Source organism: Phyllobates terribilis, unplaced genomic scaffold (assembly GCF_046119375.1).
Source record: "Phyllobates terribilis strain yellow unplaced genomic scaffold, ASM4611937v1 Scaffold_5__5_contigs__length_657084704, whole genome shotgun sequence".
NCBI classification, from domain to species: Eukaryota; Metazoa; Chordata; class Amphibia; order Anura; family Dendrobatidae; genus Phyllobates; species Phyllobates terribilis.
The window spans coordinates 232,059,648-232,080,396 of NW_027362765.1; the positions used below are offsets into that span (position 1 = coordinate 232,059,648).

The 20,749-nt window shown below is 41.4% G+C and overlaps 1 protein-coding gene across 2 annotated transcripts in view; it reads left to right on the plus strand.

Annotated features, from left to right (window-relative positions):
- The window catches only part of PCIF1 (phosphorylated CTD interacting factor 1), a 93,314-nt gene that overhangs the window by 46,562 nt on the left and 26,003 nt on the right, over positions 1-20,749 (plus strand). For both annotated transcript variants that reach the window (XM_073683904.1, XM_073683905.1), the window contains exon 7: positions 16,131-16,278. In XM_073683904.1, coding sequence (XP_073540005.1) covers positions 16,131-16,278 — 148 coding nt within the window. The remainder of the gene's footprint in view (positions 1-16,130; positions 16,279-20,749) is intronic.

Consider the following 20,749-nt stretch of genomic DNA (forward strand, 5'->3'; position numbering starts at 1 on the left):
CTCCATAGTCCTTCTTTTTCTTCTGCCCCCTGTTTCTGCCACTCTTCTTTTTCTTCTCTACTCACCTGCTGGTGGGCTTCTTTGAGCCGTGTAATTAAGTCAAATTCTGATACTGCACTAATAGTGTGGTCAGTTGTCAGAGGTTTTACTGCAGCTCGCTTAGCAGCCTTGTCGGCTCGGTCATTACCCCTAGCTATCTCGGTGTCGAGTCTTACATGTGCAGGTACTTTTATTACTGCTACTTGTTTGGTTGAGGCAGCTGATTCTAGGATTTGTCTAATCATTGAAATGTGTTTTGGCAATACCTGATTCAGTATGCCATGTACATCATGTGTAGTTTGTACTATTAAGGCATGGTCTAGTACTATTTCTGAGGCTTTTTCTACCAAAAGAGAGACAGCTGCTACTACTCTGACACATGATGGTGCAGCTTTGGTAACATTATCTAATTGAGCAGAATAGTATGCGACAGGTCTTTGTTTATTTTCATGTTTCTGTGTTAGTACTCCTGTAGCATGATTAGACATTTCCGCAGCCATTAATTGGAATGGTTTGGCGTAGTCTGGGATTCCCAAGGCCGGGGCTGACATGAGACCTTTCTTGAGGTCTTGAAAGGCTATGAGCGCTGATTCAGTTAACTGAAAAGGCTCGATTTTTAAACAATCATATAGAGGTTGCATAAGCTGACTAGCATGTATAACCCATTGTCTGCAGTGTGATACTATTCCCAAAAATGCTCTTAATGTTTTGTAGTTCTTGGGAGGAACAAGATCTCTAATGATTTTTAGTCTGTCGGCGGTGAGGTGCCGAATACCTTGTGAAATGCAGTGTCCTAGAAATACTACCGTAGTCATACAAAGTTGTACTTTTTTCTTGTTAACTTTACAGCCCATGTCTGCTAGAAATATTAACAATCTTATTGTGTTGCTGTTTGCGGACTCTTGAGCAGGGGCACCTAATAATAGGTCATCAACATATTGAAGAATTACAACCTCATCCGTAGGTTTGAAATTTTGAAGAACTGATCTCATAGCTTCTGAGTACAAGGTAGGTGAATGTATCATACCCTGTGGTAATCTTGTCCATGCTAATTGTCTATTCTTAAATGTAAATGCAAACAGTTTGTAACAGTCTGGGTGTAATGGTACTGAAAAAAATACATTTGATAAGTCTATGACAGAAAATACTCGTGCTGTTGCTGGGATCTGTGATAGCAACGTGTGTGGATTTGGTACAACAGGAGTAATAGGTTCCAAAATTTTATTTATCTCTCTTAAATCATGTACCATCCGGTATCTAGCAGCTGACCCCTCAGTAGATTTCTTTTTTACGGGGTACAACGGTGTATTGGCTGGTGACTTTACTTCTATCAGTACTCCAGTTTTTAGATAATCTTTTATCTGTTCTCCTATGGCGTGTTCTTGTTGGGCACTAATAGGATACTGTCTCAATTGGGGTAGTGTCACACCTGGAACAGGAGTGACTTTTACTGGAGCTATTGGCATTAGTCCTACATCGGTGTCATGTTGTGCCCATAATTTTTCTGGTACCTCAGAAAGATCTAAAATAATTTGGGTAGGGGCAGGATCTTTCTCATCCTCTAAGGCTTGGACTTTTACAATGTTTTCTAGAGACTCTTGGTCATCAGGCACCAAAATTTGGACTCTACCATCCTCCAAAAATTGGATATTCATTTCTGTCTGCTTTAATAGGTCTGTACCTAGAAGACAAGTAGGTGCCCCTTTGACAAAAAGAAATTTAGATAAAAATATTTTAGATCCTATCTTTGTTTCAAGGGGAATACTATATGGGAGTGGCCTGATTCCTCCATCATACCCTTCGGTATAGGTTACATCATCTGATAAACAATCAGCATTTGGTAAGGCGTCTTCATTGAGGACGGAGGAAGTTGCTCCGGTATCTATTAGAAAAGGGCATTGTTTTCCTGCTACTCTTACCTGAATTATTGGGCGCCTTCCAGTCAAAGTGGTTTGCATCACGTCTAGTCACTCGCTTGCTGCAGGAGCAGAAGCCTGTACTGTCTTTTCTTGTGATTCTCTTGGGACATAGGTACCATCTTCTATATCCCTGGCTTTTTTCCTGCATTCTCTAATCCAATGTCCTCCCATAGTTTCCTGTTAAACCTGTCATGCCTTGCTACCTGAAAAGTTTTGCAAACTTTCCCTAAATTCTTAGTTGCTTCTACACCACACCTTTCTTTCACGATTGTATAGACATCTTGTTCATTATTTGTGGTCTTAGTCTGTTTGTTGCCCATTTTTCCTGACTATTCCTACCTTAGGAGGCTTTTTGGGTTAGATAAAATATATTCTATATTTTACCTTTCCTCGTTACCTATTCTGTCCTAAGGAGCCAGTATCTGAAACGGTTTCTCTGGACCGTTTTGTCTGAAGTGTAGAGTAATTCTAACACATATATATATGGCAACAAGGGCAAGACCAACAATACATAAAATGAACCATACAGTCTCCATTATATATCGTGTCCCTGGAGTATTATCATTACTTCCATGGGCTCATTCTGTCAATCTCTTATCCGTCAAAAAGGAGGACAAAGGTTCGGGAGTTAAGCGTGAGCGAAGGTTTCCCCGAAAGGACACAACCTTATGACTCAGTTAGGCAATCTCCGTAATACTTATGTCATCTACCTTAGTGCGGCTTATGAGGCTATTCCCGACATCCACATCTCTTTCATACCATCCGTTTCATAACCTTCTCTGACCTCTCCTTCGGCAGATCCTACAGTATATACATGAATGACCCGAGCTATAGGTATCCTTCTCTACTAGTTCCTCAATCCCAACACAAGATATGCATGAAATTTACGGACTATCGCAGAGCAGATGTAAGAGAACTAACAGTGTCTCTTACCTGGCCAGGTTTGTCATCTGCTGTTCCGATGTCCCAATCTCAGCGGTTACTCGTGCCGGTCGATGAACTTGAAGGAATACGCAGACCTCGGGTCCCTGTTCGGGCGCCAGGAAATGTTAGGATCATTCAGCCATGGAGGGTCCTTGTTGGAGTCGGGGTATCCCCGTAACAAGAAATACACAGACACGTAGTGTATAATCAAGTACTGGGAAGCCCCTGAGTGCGCCTGCCTCTATAGGTGCTGTCCCTTTATTTATACTAATAATCATAGTTTTTTTGTCACACATGCGCAGTAAAATGCCTTTGTTTCACAAGCAGTGAAGTGATGATTCATAACAGTGGAATGTTGATAAGAAAGTTTCATAAGCAGAAAAGTGATAATTCATAGCAGTAGAAGGTTGCTGAGACAGCTAAAAACAAGTTACAATCTAATTTCTGGGCGTCAGTCCAAATGTCCAGATAAGGGAAGAACAACTTCATCTGTGTCTTACATCGTAGTCTTGGGTGAAGTATAACTCCTATCATCCTCTCACCTTCAATTTTGAATAAATCCCCAACAGTGTCACCAGCAAAGCACCCCCACACCATCACACCTCCTCCTCCATGCTTCACGGTGGGAACCAGGCATGTAGAGTCCATCCGTTCACCTTTTCTGCGTCGCACAAAGACACGGTGGTTGGAACCAAAGATCTCAAATTTGGACTCATCAGACCAAAGCACAGATTTCCACTGGTCTAATGTCCATTCCTTGTGTTCTTTAGCCCAAACAAGTCTGTTCTGCTTGTTGCCTGTCCTTAGCAGTGGTTTCCTAGAAGCTATTTTACCATGAAGGCCTGCTGCACAAAGTCTCCTCTTAACTAGTGTTGAGCAAGTATGTTCTATTAACCCTTTCGCCGAGTATGCTCGGGCCGAGCTCCGAGTATTTATAGCTGCTCTGTGATATGGTTGAATCGCTCCCGTGTGCATGATTTGCAACTGTTTGGCTATGTGCCCACGATGCAGAAATGAAGCAGAAAATTTCTGCATCATTTCTGCATCTCCCTGGCAGAAAAAACGCATGCGGATTGTACATGCGTTTTTCCTGCGTAATACATGCGGATTCACATGCGTTTCCGCATGCGGATTGACAAGCGCTTTCCAGGCGATTTTAGCATCACCTGGAAAGTGCTTGACAACTAGGTCATACTATATAAATCCATGCAACCAGCATGGATTTATATAGTGTGACCGTAAGAATGTTTAAAAATAAAAAAATAAAGCTATACTTACCCTCCGATGGCCCGGCGTGTGCTGCCGCGTTCGTTCCTGGCTGCCGGGATATCGCGAGACACTGCGCTGAAGGGCCTGCGGTCACATGACTGTGATGTCACCTCAGGTCCTTCAGTCTTGCACGCAAGCAGAGGAAAGGAGACCGGGGGCCGTCGGAAGGTGAATATAATCTTATTTTTTATTTTATTATTCTTGTTTTTACAGCTTTTTATGGTACTTGGGTATGGAGGAGAGTCTCATCTTCTCCACACTCGGGTACCATCCGCACATTAGAACGCGCCAATAACGCAAGTACAAATGCAGTCTTGCAAGTCAATGGCGGCGAAAACGCAGCGCTTCCGCAAAATTAATGGACATGCTGCGGATTTTTGAGCGCAGCATAAACACTGCGGAAAAATCCGCAGCATGGGCATTGAAAGTGCGGAATTGCATAGGGGACCATGGCAGAAGGCTTATCATGCGTTTACGCTGCAGAAATTTCCGCACCAAAAACGCATGAAATACGCATCGTGGGCACACAGCCTTTGACAGTTTTATTACATGTCTATTTCTTACACATTCCTCACATTTAATAAAGCTGCAGTTGCAAATCAAGCACACGGAGCGATTCAACCATATCACTGAGCAGCTATAAATACTCGGAGCTCGGCCCGAGCATACTCGGACAGAACATACTCGCTCAACCCTACTCTTAACAGTTGTTGACGAGATGTGTCTGCTGCTAGAACTCTGTGTGGCATTGACCTGGTCTCTAATCTGAGCTGCTGTTAACCTGCAATTTCTGAGGCTGGTGACTCGGATAAACTTATCCTCAGAAGCAGAGGTGACTCTTGGTCTTCCTTTCCTGGGGCGGTCCTCATGTGAGCCAGTTTCTTTGTAGCGCTTGATGGTTTTTGCAACTGCACTTGGGGACACTTTCAAAGTTTTCCCAATTTTTCGGACTGACTGACCTTCATTTCTTAAAGTAATGATGGCCATTCGTTTTTCTTTACGTAGCTGCTTTTTTCTTGCCATAATACAAATTCTAACAGTCTATTCAGTAGGACTATCAGCTGTGTATCCACCTGACTTCTGCACAACACAACTGATGGTCCCAACCCCATTTATAAGGCAAGAAATCCCACTTATTAAACCTGACAGGGCACACCTGTGAAGTGAAAACCATTTCCGGTGACTACCTCTTGAAGCTCATCAAGAGAATGCCAAGAGTGTGCAAAGCAGTCATCAAAGCAAAAGGTGGCTACTTTGAAGAACCTAGAATATAAGACATATTTTCAGTTGTTTCACACTTTTTTGTAAATTATATAATTCCACATGTGTTAATTCATAGTTTTGATGCCTTCAGTGTGAATGTATAATTTTCATAGTCATGAAAATACAGAAAAAATCTTTAAATGAGAAGGTGTGTTCAAACTTTTGGTCTGTACTGTAAGTAGAAATAAATATTACACAATACAGTTTGCTTCATGGAACCTAAATTCTCTACCTTTAGGGCCACTCTGTGCTTGCTGAAGCTTTGGGATTTGTATACCACAATAAGATCATTTTGTCATGAATAATCACAATTTGGTCAAACATTTACCGAAAAATACGGTAAATGTTTGACCAAATGGAGCAGGGTAAATTCTAAGTTGATCATTTTGTACGGGTCCTTAGTGATGGTATAAATATCTAATGGCCCTTAGCAAAAAAAAAGGTTCCCCACCCCTATTCTAGATTTTTAAGGCTCCGTTATCATTGTGTTAAATGGCTGCATTTGACAAATACTCCTCATATATATTTATGTAAATCCTGACATATTTTACATGTAATTCACTAACAGATGATATACTGTGGCATCTGTTATCCATGGGCTCTCAGCTCTCATGTTAAAAAACAAGCCATCAACCAGCCCCAGATCACGAAAAATGGAGACGCTACGGGTCTTAGAAAATGGCGCTATTTTTTTATTTATTTTTTTACCAAATTTTGGATTTTTTTTTCACCACTTAAATATAAAAGAACCTATACATGTTTGGTGTCTATGAACTCGTAATGACCTGTAGAAAGAGAAGGGCAGGTCAGTTTTAGCATTCAGTGAACGTGGTAAAAAAAATAAATAAAAAACAACTGTGGTATTGCACTTTTTTTGCAATTTTACCACACTTGGAATTTTTTTCCCGTTTTCCCGTACAGGATATGGTAAAACTAGTAATGGCGTTGAAAAGTACAACTAGTCCCGCAAAAAATAAGCCCTCACATGGCCATATTGACCAAAAAATAAAAACGCTATGGCTCTGGGAACAAGGAGAGCAAAAACGAAAAATGCTCCGGGGCTTAAGGGGTTAACATATAAACATAAAAAAACAAGGTTACAATGGGCTAAGGAAAAGCAATCGTGGACTGTGGATGAATGGATGAAAGTCATATTCAGTGATGAATCGCGAATCTGCATTGGGCAAGGTGATGATGCTGGAACTTTTGTTTGGTGCCGTTCCAATGAGATTTATAAAGATGACTGCATAAAGAGAGCATGCAAATTTCCACAGTCATTGATGATATGGGGCTGCATGTCAGGTAAAGGCACTGGGGAGAAGTCATTACATCTTCAATAAATGCCCAAGTTTACATTGATATTTTGGACAATTTTCTTATCCCATCAATTGAAAGGATGTTTGGGGATGATGACATCATTTTTCAAGATGATAATGCATCCTGCCATAGAGCAAAAACTGTGAAAACATTCCTTGAAAGAAGACACATAAGGTCAATGTCATGGCCTGCAAATAGTCCGGATCTCAATCCAATTGAAAATCTTTGGTGGAAGTTGAAGAAAATGGTCCATGACAAGGCTCCAACCTGCAAAGCTGATCTGGCAACAGCAATCAGAGAAAGTTGGAGCCAGATTGATAATGAGTGACAAACGGTACTCTTCAAGTCCATGCCTCAGACTGCAAGCTGTTATTAAAGCCAGAGATGGTGCAACAAAATACTAGTGATGTATTGGAGTGTTCTTTTGTGTGTTTGCTTTTCATGATTCCATATTTTTTTCCTCAGAATTGAGTGATTCCATAATTTTTTCCCTTTGCTTGGTCTGAAAAAAATTACTCTGACTGAGTACCACATTTTTAATCTTGATTTCTTTTAGTGTTACTCAAAGCCCTAAAGTTGCCATTTTGAAATTACTTTAGTTTTGTGCCATGTCTGTGATCTGCTTTTTTTTCAACAACATTAAACAACTGAATGAACATCCTCCGAGCCCGGTGATTCCATAATTTTTGCCAGGGGTTGTATATATTTTTTTTTTTATTAGCTGCGACTACACTTATCCATACTTTATTATTTGCTATTCACTGTTCCAAAGTCCTGCGGATACGCTTAGTATGTACACTGGGAGCTTTTACAGTTGTACACGTCAAGCAGACTTTGCAAAACGTAATGTGAACATGGCATAAAGGGTGAATGTGATTTTAGATGTATTTATCACTAGCGACCAGACATTCACAGATTCAAGTCGCCCAAGGGGACTAACCAATACAGTGGAAAGTAAAAAAAAAAAAAAAAAAAAAAAAAGATACAAACATAAAAATACATTTGAATCAACCCTCTTTTCCCACATTATAAGTAATATTAGAAAAATACGGTTATGTTCTATTGCTACGTCGATAAAAGTCTGATCTATCAAAATATTAAATTAATTAACCCTATTGGGTAAACAACAACAAATTTAAAACTGACAAATTTACGTTTATTTGGTTGCTACAACACTGCAAAAAAGCTGCTGTTGGAAGCGATCAAAATGTCATATCTATCCCAAAATGGTATAAATAAAAATGTTGCTTCACTCCAAAAATAATAATCCCTCACACAGCTCCATCAATTGAAAAATGAAAATAGTATTGTGGAGAAGAAAAATAGTGGTACTCACCGGTCGTTTTGCTGAGCTCCTCAGGACCTGTTGAAGCGCACGCCAGCGCTAAACGGCTGTCGTCCTCCGTGGTGCTTCCTCCCTCCCTGCAGCCGATTTTTAAATGTTGTAAATAAAGAGTAAGGATTTTAAAAGAACCGGTAAAATGATAAAAAATAAAAATAAACAAGTTTGCAATTGCCATAATTATCCTGATGAAGAAAATAATTTTGCTAGGTCATTTTTACCACACAATGTTTTTTGGGGACTTTTTACGGCATACAATGTCAGAATTGCAATTTGTTTTCGCAGTTTCATCGCATTTGGAATTTTTTTCCTATTTTCCAGTACAGTATGTGGCGAAATGAATGGTGCCATTAGAAAGTGCAACTCGTCCAGCAAAAAAACAATCCCTCATACATCTGTGGACAGAAAAGTAAAATAGTTATAGCTTTTTGAAGAAGGGGAAGAAATCTCAAAAATGCAAAAAACGGAAATTGGCCATGTTGGGAAGGAACTAAGTTTAGATGTTTCATCCACAAATATTGCAATCAGATGTATAAAATCAAGCACAAAGCCATGCGTTTTCCATGGACAAACATCGTAGTATTAGTAGTATGTCTTGTACTGAAGTACTGAAGTCTCCAGCCCTGTCATGGGATGCCACAGAGGCCAAACTCATCACACCATGTATTTATGGAAATGAGTTTATCCACCAAAATGTAAGGCAAGAACGGCAGCGCTATTGTAGGATCAGCTCTGGTTATCTGGTGGGGAGAGCAGATGAGTTGTGATATGGTTAGCCATTTTTAAAAAATGATTTATAACTTCGATAACCTGATTTTACACATTTGCATCTTCCAACTTCCATGAAGTCATGGCTTACTGGATTTTGTGGGCAGAATTTCATGTTCTGCAGAGAACCTTTTACTCAACCAATCAGACACGTTTGGGATGAACTGAAATTCCACTGTCAGTGTCTGACACACAAATACTCTTTTAGCTGAATGGATGTGAATTCCCACAGACACAATCCAAGTCTTTCCAGAAGAGTGGCAGCTGCAATAGCCTCAAACATGGCCCAGCTCTGTATTAACATCCAGAATTTTTTCAAGCTGGTGTTATAAAGTATTCTAATTTACTGAGATAATATGTATATGTACAAAAGTTTGAACACACCTTCTCATTTAAAGATTTTTCTGTATTTTCATGACTATGAAAATTGTACATTCACATTGAAGGCATCAAAACTATGAATTAACACATGTGGAATTATATACTTAACAAAAAAGTGTGAAACAACTGAAAATATGTCTTATATTCTAGGTTCTTCAAAGTAGCCACCTTTTGCTTTGATGACTGCTTTGCACACTCTTGGCATTCTCTTGATGAGCTTCAAGAGGTAGTCACCGGAAATGGTTCTCACTTCACAGGTGTGCCCTGTCAGGTTTAATAAGTGGGATTTCTTGCCTTATAAATGGGGTTGGGACCATCAGTTGTGTTGTGCAGAAGTCAGGTGGATACACAGCTGATAGTCCTACTGAATAGACTGTTAGAATTTGTATTATGGCAAGAAAAAGCAGCTAAGTAAAGAAAAACGAGTGGCCATCATTACTTTAAGAAATGAAGGTCAGTCAGTGCGAAAAATTGGGCAAACTTTGAAAGTGTCCCCAAGTGCAGTTGCAAAAACCATCAAGCGCTACAAAGAAACTGGCTCACATGAGGACTGCCCCAGGAAAGGAAGACCAAGAGTCACCTCTGCTTCTGAGGATAAGTTTATCCGAGTCACCAGCCTCAGAAATTGCAGGTTAACAGCAGCTCAGATTAGAGACCAGGTCAATGCCACACAGAGTCCTAGCAGCAGACACATCTCTACAACTACTGTTAAGAGGAGAGTTTGTGCAGCAGACCTTCATGGTAAAATAGCTGCTAGGAAACCACTGCTAAGGACAGGCAACAAGCAGAAGAGACTTGTTTGGGCTAAAGAACACAAGGAATGGACATTAGACCAGTGGAAATCTGTGCTTTGGTCTGATGAGTCCAAATTTGAGATCTTTGGTTCCAACCACCGTGTCTTTGTGCGACCCTGAAAAGGTGAACGGATGGACTCTGCATGCCTGGTTCCCACCGTGAAGCATGGAGGAGGAGGTGTAAGGGTGTGGGGGTGCTTTGCTGGTGACACTGTTGGTAATTTATTCAAAATTGAAGGCATACTGAACCAGCATGGCTACCACAGCATCTTGCAGCGGCATGCTATTCCATCCGGTTTGCGTTTAGTTGGACCATCATTTATTTTTCAACAGGACAATGACCCCAAACACACCTCCAGGCTGTGTAAGGGCTATTTGACCAAGAAGGAGAGTGATGGGGTGCTATGCCAGATGACCTGGCCTCCACAGTCACCAGACCTGAACCCAATCGAGATGGTTTGTGGTGAGCTGGACCGCAGAGTGAAGGCAAAAGGGCCAACAAGTGCTAAGCATCTCTGGGAACTCCTTCAAGATTGTTGGAAGACCATTTCCGGTGACTACCTTTTTGAGCTCATCAAGAGAATGCCAAGAGTGTGCAAAGCAGTCATCAAAGCAAAAGGTGGCTACTTTGAAGAACCTAGAATATAAGATATATTTTCAGTTGTTTCAGACTTTTTTGTTAAGTATATAATTCCACATGTGTTAATTCATAGTTTTGATGCCTTCAGTGTGAATGTACAATTTTCATAGTCATGAAAATACAGAAAAATCTTTACATGAGAAGGTGTGTCCAAACTTTTGGTCTGTACTGTATAACAAAACATTATTAATTATTTTCAAAAGGATCTACATTCAGAAGATATTTGTAAGGTGATAAGAGGGTTTTTTAAGACTGCTGACAAAAAGAAGATTAAACCAAGTGATTGAAAATTATAACAATTCCAGTAACTCTTTTTGGGGGAGAAATTGCATTTTTTAAGATACTGTAGGTTAGTAAATTTTTCCATTAAGAGATGACAGATTGAAAAGTAATTCTTGTGACCTTTTTATTGACTGTGGCTTAACTTGTCACTCTGCATGAGACAACTGTCGTCATATTACAGAATGCGTATTCCCAAAGTGATCACAATGTCAAGCATTAACCTTATGAAATTTGATTGGATTACCATCTGTCATTTTTATCCCATTTTTTTAACAGTTCTTTCTATTTTTCTTTTTAAAGGTTTTTGCAAAATGACAAAGTAGTCTTTTAATAATGTACATATATATTTATTCATTTGTGCCAATATAGCAAACTTTAAATCTTTCCCGTTTTACACTTATCACCTACCTAAAGATTCCTCTTTGAGATCTATTCACCCTTCAGTTGCCATTGGAAATGTCCTGTAGTTCCAGCGGCTTTGGCTTCCAGCTGTGCTGTGTCTAGAAAGAGCTTCTACTGTGATTGATGATGTCACTAAAAATGGTGAAGCTTCCTTCATTACAGTGCAGAGAGCTCCAACCAAGAAGCAGCGGTGTGCCTGTGTGTGGGTAATTAAGATGAGCGACATAATGCAGAATGTATACTGCAGGGCTGTATACAGGGAGGGGTTTTATGTTCAGGGGCTAAGAGGAGAAATATATGTAGGAGGGGCCAATGTGTACAGAAGTTGAATTCAGTTGAGCTGTGTTTGTTGCTTGCTGCTGAGAATTTGATGATGTAAAACTGCAAATGCAACTTTATTGATGCATATGACAAAGGTTTATCTTTTGCTTTATGCATCAGCATTTGCAGTTTCAGAAAAATATTTTCTCCGTAGGCAACAAGCACAAAACTGCATTGCGATTGTGGAGAAGTGCAGGAGTGTTGAGCTCTACTAGCACCAGCTAAGGAAGTAAAACCACACCGTAGCTTTTCTGATGTAGATGTCAGAAGAAAAGCTCAGTCAGGTAGGTTACTGTACATGAGCAGACTAGAGATGGGTTCACAACTGATTCAATAATATGAGCAATCTCCCCTCTGTGAACGATGGAAGCTGGAACCTAAGTGAGAGCCGGTGGAGTTTCTTAATGGCTTTCGCTGGATGTAAATTGGTGGTCAGCTGTCAATGCGACTAAAGCCTTGTCTAACCAACCTGAAAAATGCTGTCATTGGCAGTCTACAGGTGGTTTTGGCTGCTTGTGGGTAAAATCTCAACTGCAGTGATTTTACCGTAAATGTGTGTTCAACTTCGGGTGAACAAAAATGTAATTGGGCTTTGTTTGGGATCCAAATGAGCAGGCTCTTTTAGGTAAGTGGAACTAAATGATCAAGCTCAGTAAAAAGAGCTGGACTGCCAATCACTAGAGCAGACAGTGCACAGAAGTATAAAGTGGTGAGTTCAACACTTAAATTAGCTTTATGATAATTCAAAGGGGTGGGGCTAGTCAAGAGTACATGGGAAAGTGGAGGAAGGGTCCGTAGCACTGACGCGTAGCAAATGCTGCTGGGAAATGTAGGTTTAGCGGATAAGAATAGGATCGGCTATTCTGCTATGTGAAAGATGGCCATGATTCATCAACACCGTCTATTTTCTTTCCATTTTTGAGAAGGGATCATGTAGGAGTCAGACGCTCCTCATTCATTAAGAGGAGCGTCTTATTAGTGGCGAGGCGCATGTCACTTATCTTACTCCAGACCCAGACTGGAGTAAGATTTCTGGTGTAAGGAACATCACAGCTCGTTATAAATTAGATGACTCATGGCTTTACCCCCTACCACACCCTTTTTCCTCTCCAGGTCTAGCCATTTTGGCATAGCTGGAGGAAATTTGCGTGAAATGCCAAGTCGGAAAAATTTGTGACTTTTCAAACAATTTATGCTGGAATTTTGGCAAAATTGTTTCGCTGAATCGGTCCCAATATCTTGGGCTTAGTCTGTGTATTAACAATATGCATTTACTGTGCTTTGTGAAAAATGCAATTCTGAGAATAACCTTTAACCAAGTGTCCAAACAAAGGGAATGGCAGCACTATAATACATTATCAGGATTTTCTAATTCATTATTAATCATTGAAATTCAGTCCCAAAGGGGTTGTCCAAAATCTAACTGTTGATGTAATATATATGTCTACCAATTTAATTTGAAAAGCTACCGTATTTTTCGGACTATAAGACACGCACCGGGCCATAAGACGCACCCAGATTTTAAAGGAGGAAAATAGAAAAAAAATGTAAGCAAAAAATGTGGTCATGATGCCCTGTTAATATCCCCCATCCTGGTATATATGGCCCCCTCCTTCCTGTTATACGTGGCCCTCATCCCCATCCTGATATGCATGGCACCCCTCATCCCCATCCTGATATGCATGGCACCCCTCATCCCTCTTCCTGGTATATATGGCACCCTCTTCCTGGTATGTATGGCCCCCCTCATCCTGGTATGTATGGCTCCCCTCATCCCTCTTCCTGGTATGTATTGCACCCCTCATCCCTCTTCCTAGTATTTATGGCCCCTTTCATCCCTCATCTTGGTATGTATGGCACCCCTCATCACTCTTCCTGGTATGTATTGCAACCTTCATCCTGGTATGTATGGCCCCCCTCATCCCCATCCTGGTATGTATGGCACCCTTCATCCCTCATCCTGGTATGTATGGCACCCCTTATCCCTCTTCCTGGTATGTATGGCACCCCTCATCCCTCTTCCTGGTATTTATGGCCCCCTTCATCCTGGTATGTATGGCCCACTCCATCCTGGTATGTATGGCACCCTTCATCCCTCATCCTGGTATGTATTGCTCCCCTCATCCCTGTTCCTGGTATGTATGGCACCCTTCATCCCTCATCCCTCTTCCTGGTATGCTTGGCACCTTTCTATCCTGGTATGCTTGGCGCCCCCTGATCCCCATCACGCTGCACACAAAAAAATAAACAATTATACTCACCTCCTCTCTGCTCCAGCGCTGCGTCCTGCTCTGCTGCCGACAAGGATCTCACTGTGTGAGCTGCGCATGGCGTAACTGCCATGCCCCTCACACTGAAACGCTGTGCCGGAATAGTCACTGCTCCCCACGCCGGGACTGTGTGCGTGGGGAGCAGTGACCATTCACTTCCCTTAATAGCGCGCACACTGTACCCGCTGTAATATTCATTAAAGACCATGAATATTCACTACAACCCACTGCAATGGGTCTCATTGCCAGGAGACTATGAGCGCTGTCCAGTGGTTGGCGCTCATAGCCAGTGAGCAATTCTGCTACACAAAGGTGATGTGATCATCACAGCTTCTAGTCTCCCATGGAAATTATTGAAGCTAGTGTAAAGTAAAAAAAAAGTTTCTTAAAAAATATAAAAGTTTAAATCACCCCCTTTCGCCCCATTCAAAATAAAACGATAAAAAAATCAAATATACACATATTTGGTATCGCCGCTTTCAGAATCGCCTGATCCATCAATATATAAAAAGAATTAATCCGATCGGTAAACGGCGTAATGAGAAAAAAAATCAAAACATCAGAATTGCATTTCTTTGGTCACCGCAACATTGCAATAACGGGCGATCAAAACATTGTATCGACCCCAATATAGTATCAATAAAAACGTCAGTTAGGCATGCAAAAAATAAGCCCTCACCCTACCCCAGTTCCCAAAAAATGAAGATGCTACAGGTCTCGGAAAATGGTGACTTTTTTTTTTTTTAACAAACTTTGGATTTTTTTTTCGACACTTAAATAAAAATGAATCTATACATGTTTGGTATCTATGAACTTGTAATGACCTGGGGAATCATAAAGGCAGGTCAATTTTAGCATTTAGTCAACATGGTAAAAAAAAAAAACAACTGTGGAATTGCACTTTTTTTTTGCAATTTCACCGCACTTGGAATTTTTTTTCCTGTTTTCCAGTACATGATATGGTGAAACCAATGGTGTCGTTCAAAAGTACAACTTGTCCTGCAAAAAATAAGCCCTCACATGGCTATATTGACCGAAAAAATAAAAAAGTTATGGCTCTGGGAAAAAGGGGAGCAAAAATGGAAAAGGGCCCAGGGGTGAAGGGGTTAATACACACACTCAACCAACAAGGTAACATGAACAAAGGGGTGGGTGCTGTGTTCTCCAATGAAGGCTACGAGAAAGCGATTTTATGGTAAGTACAAAAATCCTCTTTTCCGGTCGCTTCATTGTGGGACACAGGATATCATGGGACAGGAGGCAGCAGTGTACACCCATGGTCTCCTGTGACCCCCAATGAAGCTACTGATGAACAGATTTTACCCTCAATTGAGAATTTTGAGAATGAAAGATGAGTCCAGAAAGAGAAAGAACCAGATTTCTCCAATAATATATATAACAATTTTCTTATTTTCATGTGTATTATCGTATTGTTGGGTTTTGGACAACCCCTTATAAAAGTAAAAACAAAATGTAATATGACAGCACTCTGTCAAAGAATGTACAACTAGCAGATATACATGTTAATCGATATAAATCCATGTATAAAAATGGCCTAAAATAAAGTTCTGTCCTTGAGACTTTCTGGAATATTGCAGTGAATCTTTTACAATGTTTCTCAGCATTACTGAGCCATGTATCTATATTCAAATAAATCAGTGTATGCCGTAATGATTCATGTGAACAGTGCTTCCCTATAGACAAGCATGTACTCTGTACAACAGGGTTCCCCAACTCCAGTCCTCAAGGCCCACCAACAGGTCATAATTTCCATACTAAGGAAATCCTGAAAACATGACCTGTTGGTGGGCCTTGAGGACTGGAGTTGGGGAACACTGCTGTACAACATAAGCCTAAAATCGCACATGAGATCCCTGCCGTCCTGTACAATTGTGTCACACTTTAGAGTGTTAAGGCCATACATAGGGCACATTTTCCACATCTGTGTTTTATGCTGTTTACAGTATTAACTTTTTGTTGCTAAAAAAAAGAAGAAAAAAAAAGTTTGTCATTGTGTTACTTTTGTGCTTCTGGCTACATCACTACACTGATGCTATATCTATGCATTTTGTTCAAAAAAGATGAGGTCTATTTAAAAGGAAATGATGTCAAAGAATTGCCGGTTATAGTATAGCTATGTTGCAAACCATACTCAGTATATGTATTTAATAGTACAATTTCTCTTGTTTTCTTTTTAAGGCATTGACCCACCTCGGGAGTCATTTAACCGTTGGCTGTTGGAGAGGAAGGTCATAGATCGTGGACCAGACCCACTCCTTCCAAGTGACTGTGACCCAACAGTGTCTCCATCCATGTTCAGGGAGATTATGAATGATGTTCCAATTAGGTAATAATCTTCCCTTATGTTTACAGGCATATATAAAGGGAACCTGACATTAGAGTTAAACCTGAGAATTTATTAATACAGATTAATCCACTGTATAGACAATTGACTTTTCGGCCAATAACGTGGCCTTCATCAGAACTGAAAATATATAAATGATAGCAAAAAGTTCCAAAAAAAATGTTTCCTTAAGCATACATGGATAATGTGTAAGTATAGGTAAAGACATATACAAGTTATGTTACACGGATGCAGAAAAAACAAAAACCAAATAACCATAATGCACAGCAGTGGTACTGATCATTCAATTATACTGTGTCAATGACAATATATATGAAAAGGGATAATGGAATAAGAAAGAAAGGAAGACAATGAAAAAAAGGGAAAAGTAAAGATGGCTTCTCTGTGCTTCTTATCATCAGTGTGATTAAATTTAATGAACAAAGAGGTGGTATTCATACTAGGAGCATTCCATATGATGGCACAGAGGCCTAAAAAATGATCAGAAAGATAATTGAGTATGCACAGGGACACAATCTTCACTATTTAGGAGGAATCATAAACATAATATGGGAGGCAACAAATAGAAATAAATTATACCATCACACGGCCTTTAACTGAAAAGTCATGAGTATCATGTCCTTACCTAGGGGATCATCTTATATGAGCCTGATATGGCGCTGGGGATCTGCACTACTGTGCTGGTGCTATGGCGCTGTATATAGGGGGTTCCTGGCGTCTTATATAGGGCGAACGTCAATTCCCGGTTTGTCCTGACAGCAGAAGTGGTGCTAGAGAGCAAAACCGAGAGATTTTCTGTGTTTGTTGACAGTGGAGCCGAAGTCAGCATGGTTGATACTGAGTTGGTGAAAACTCATGGTCTTGCATGCTGTACTTTAGCTAAACCTATTTCCATCTTCGCCATCGACTCGGCTCCACTTGCACAGAAAGCATTTACTCAGATTGTACATAATGTAAAACTGAGGGTGGGGTCAGTTCATTGTGAAATAATTCCTTCTTATGTCCTTGACAATCTTCCACACCTATTGTTTTGGTTATTCCTTGGCTTGTTAAATATAATCCATTGGTGGGTTGGCAAACCGGGGAGATTATTGAATTGGGGGGATATTACTGCCATGAGAACTGTTTAGATATTTCCCTTGCTACTGTCTCTACGGAAATATTACCTGCTTTTCTGTCTGGTTTTGAGGACGTTTTTTTCTGAGAGGGGGTGTCAGGATTTGCCTCCTCATCGTGCTTATGACTGTCCAATTAACCTGACTCCCGAAGCTAAACTACCGAAGTCCAGACTGTATAATCTTTTTGGCCCTGAGAGACAAGCCATGAAGGATTTCATTGTGGAAAGTTTGGAGAAGGGACATATCAGACACTCATCTTCCCCGTGGCGGCAGGGTTCTTCTTTGTGAAGAAAAAGGATGGCGGTCTACAACCCTGTTTAGGTTTCTGGGAATTAAATCAAATTATCATCCGTGATCCATACCCTCTTCCACTGATTCCTGATTTGTTCAGCCAGGTTGTAGGAGCTAAGGTATTCTCCAAGTTGGATTTAAGGGGAGCCTACAATCTGGTTAGAATCAGAGAAGGGGACGAATGGAAAACAGCATTCAGTACCCCTGAAGGGCATTTCGAAAGTCTGGTTATGCCTTTCAGTTTGACCAATGCACCTGCGGTATTCCAGCATTTCATAAGTGATATTTTCCATCATTTGGTGGGGAGGTTTGTGGTGGTCTATCTGGATGATATTTTGGTTCACTCACCTGATTTGGAGACACATCGGGGGCATGTTAAACAGATGCTCTAGATATTAAGGGATAACAAACTTTATGCCAAACTGGAAAAATGTGTTTTCGCTGTTCAGGAGTTGCAGTTTTTGGGGTACTTGTTGTCATCTTTTGGTTTTTGGATGGATCCGGAGAAGATCCTTGCAGTCCTTGACTGGGATTGTCCCGAGAACCTGAAGGCTCTACAACCTTTTCTGGGCTTTACTAATTTTTACTGGAAAGTCATCCAAAATTACTCTGTAATTGTGAAACCCCTTACTGACATGACTAAGATGTGGTCTGATTTTTCCAAATGGTCGGATGCCTCCCTCCAGGCTTTTTCTTCCTAAAGAATCATTTTGCCACCAGGGCTGTGGAGTCGGAGTCATGGAGCTGGAGCCCATTTTGGTGTAGTCGGTATAAAATGGACCAACTCCGACTCCTAAAATATCTAATAAATTGGGTACAGTAGTTCAATGCAGTTTGTGGGGAATATTTTTTATAAGAATTTGGGTTAAGTTATGAAATGTCCTATAAATGTTTGTCCTATTCCTGATCTAAGGGTCTAGACTTTTAGCTGAGATTAATCTGTGCTATAGTAAATTGATCACTTAAACATGAGCCATGTATGAGGGAGTAGGAGTCAGCGTCAGAGGTTTGGCTTACCGACTCCACAGCCTTTTGCCACTGTACCTATACTCAGTCAACCCGATGTTTCCCAACCCTTTATTGTGGACCTTGATGCGTCAGATGTCGGGGTTGGGTCTGTGTTGTCTCAGGGTCCGTCTCCTGGTAAATGGCATCCATGCGCCTTCTTTTCTAAAAAATTGTCTTCGGCTGAGAGAAATTATGATGTGGGTAATAGGGAACTTTTGGCGATCAAATTGGCATTCGAAGAAAGGCAACATTGGTTGGAGGGGGCTGTCCATGTTATTACTGACCATAAGAATTTGTCATATCTCCAGTCAGCTAAACGTCTCAACCCTAGGCAAGCCAGATGGTCCCTGTTTTTTACTAGGTTCAATTTTGTTGTCACTTTTCGTCCAGGGGTCAAAAATGTCAAGGCTGATGCTTTGTCCCGGAGCTTCCCTACTGGTGGTGACCATGAGAACCCTGCCCCGATATTAAAGAAAGGGGTAGTCATTTCGGCACTGTATCCCGAACTGGAGGGTGAGGTGTTGGAGGCTCAGGGGGACGCCCCTGCCTCCTGCCCTTTAGGAAGGTTATTTGTACCATCTAATCTGCGCCGCAAAGTAATTAAAGGGAATCTGTCACCCCCCCCCCCCCCCCGGGAGATATCAGACCTCTACTATGGGCATACAGGTTATAGAAAAGTAAATCTATACATACCTGTATGGCCCATAGTAGAGGTTAGATTGCAAAGAAATGTGTTTTTATCAACTCGGTTTAGCACATGCTTGGCATCCCCCGGACGCCAAGAAATCCCCGCCTATCTTCTTAGTATTCCCCAAAATCCCCACCTATGTGTTTATTTATCATATTCCCCCCTCTCCTGCACGTCACAGGGCCCTGTGACATGCACTGGTCTCCCTCACATCCCGCGTATGCGCAAAGTGCCGCTCACATAGAGCGCGCATTGCTTCCTCCCGACCCCATTTGTCTGTGCACTGCTCCGTAGGGTTCTGTTGTGCAGGCGCTGGGGACTGGCCTGCGCAATAGAACCCTGCGGCGCAGTGCACAGACAGACGGGGCCGGGAGGAAGCAAAGCGCGCTCTGTGAGCAGCGCTTTGCGCATGCGTGGGAAGTGAGGGAGACCAGTTGACGTCACAGGGCCCTGTGATGTGCAGGGGAGGGGGGGAATATGATAAATAAACACATAGGCGGGGATTTCGGGGATTACTAAGAAGATAGGCCGGGATTTCTTGGCCAAGCATGTTCCAAACCGAGTTGATAAAAACACATTTCTCTGCAATCAAACCTCTACTATGGGCCATACATGTATGTATAGATATACTTTTCTATAACCTGTATGCCCATATTAGAGGTCTGATATCTCCCAGAGGGGTTGACAGATTCCCTTTAAGGAACATAATAACTCTGTGCTTGCTGGGCATCCAGGTGGTAAGGCAACCGCGGACCTCCTCTCTCGTCGTTTTTGGTGGCCGGGGTTGCATCGGGAGGTGATTGAACACGTATCTGCTTGTAGTTTTTTGCACGCGTTCTAAGGTTTCACCTATGCCTAGTAGGCCATGGACACATTTTCCATGGATTTTATTACTGACATACCGGTTTCTGCAGGCAAAACGGTGGTTTTGGTGGTTGTAGATAGGTTCAGTAAAATGGTTCACTTCGTCGCATTACCTGCACTTCCAAATGCCAAGACACTTGCTCAAGTGTTCATAAATGAGATCGTGAAGCTTCACGGGGTTCCCTCCGATGTGGTGTTAGGTTTTGGGACCCAGTTTGTTTCCAAGTTCTGGATGGCATTCTTTTCTTGACTGGGGGTGCAGCTGTCCTTTTCCTCTGCCTTCCACCCTCAGTCGAATGGACAGACCGAGCGTGTCAATCAGAATTTGGAGATCTACCTCAGGTATTTCGTCTCCAAAAATCAGGATTGGGCATCCTTCTTACCGCTGGCAGAATTTGCCATTAATAATCGTCAAGAATCCACTGGCAGGTCACCGTTCTTCGGTGGTACCTTTAGTGGTGGAGGAGCTTCGGCAGTTCCTGAG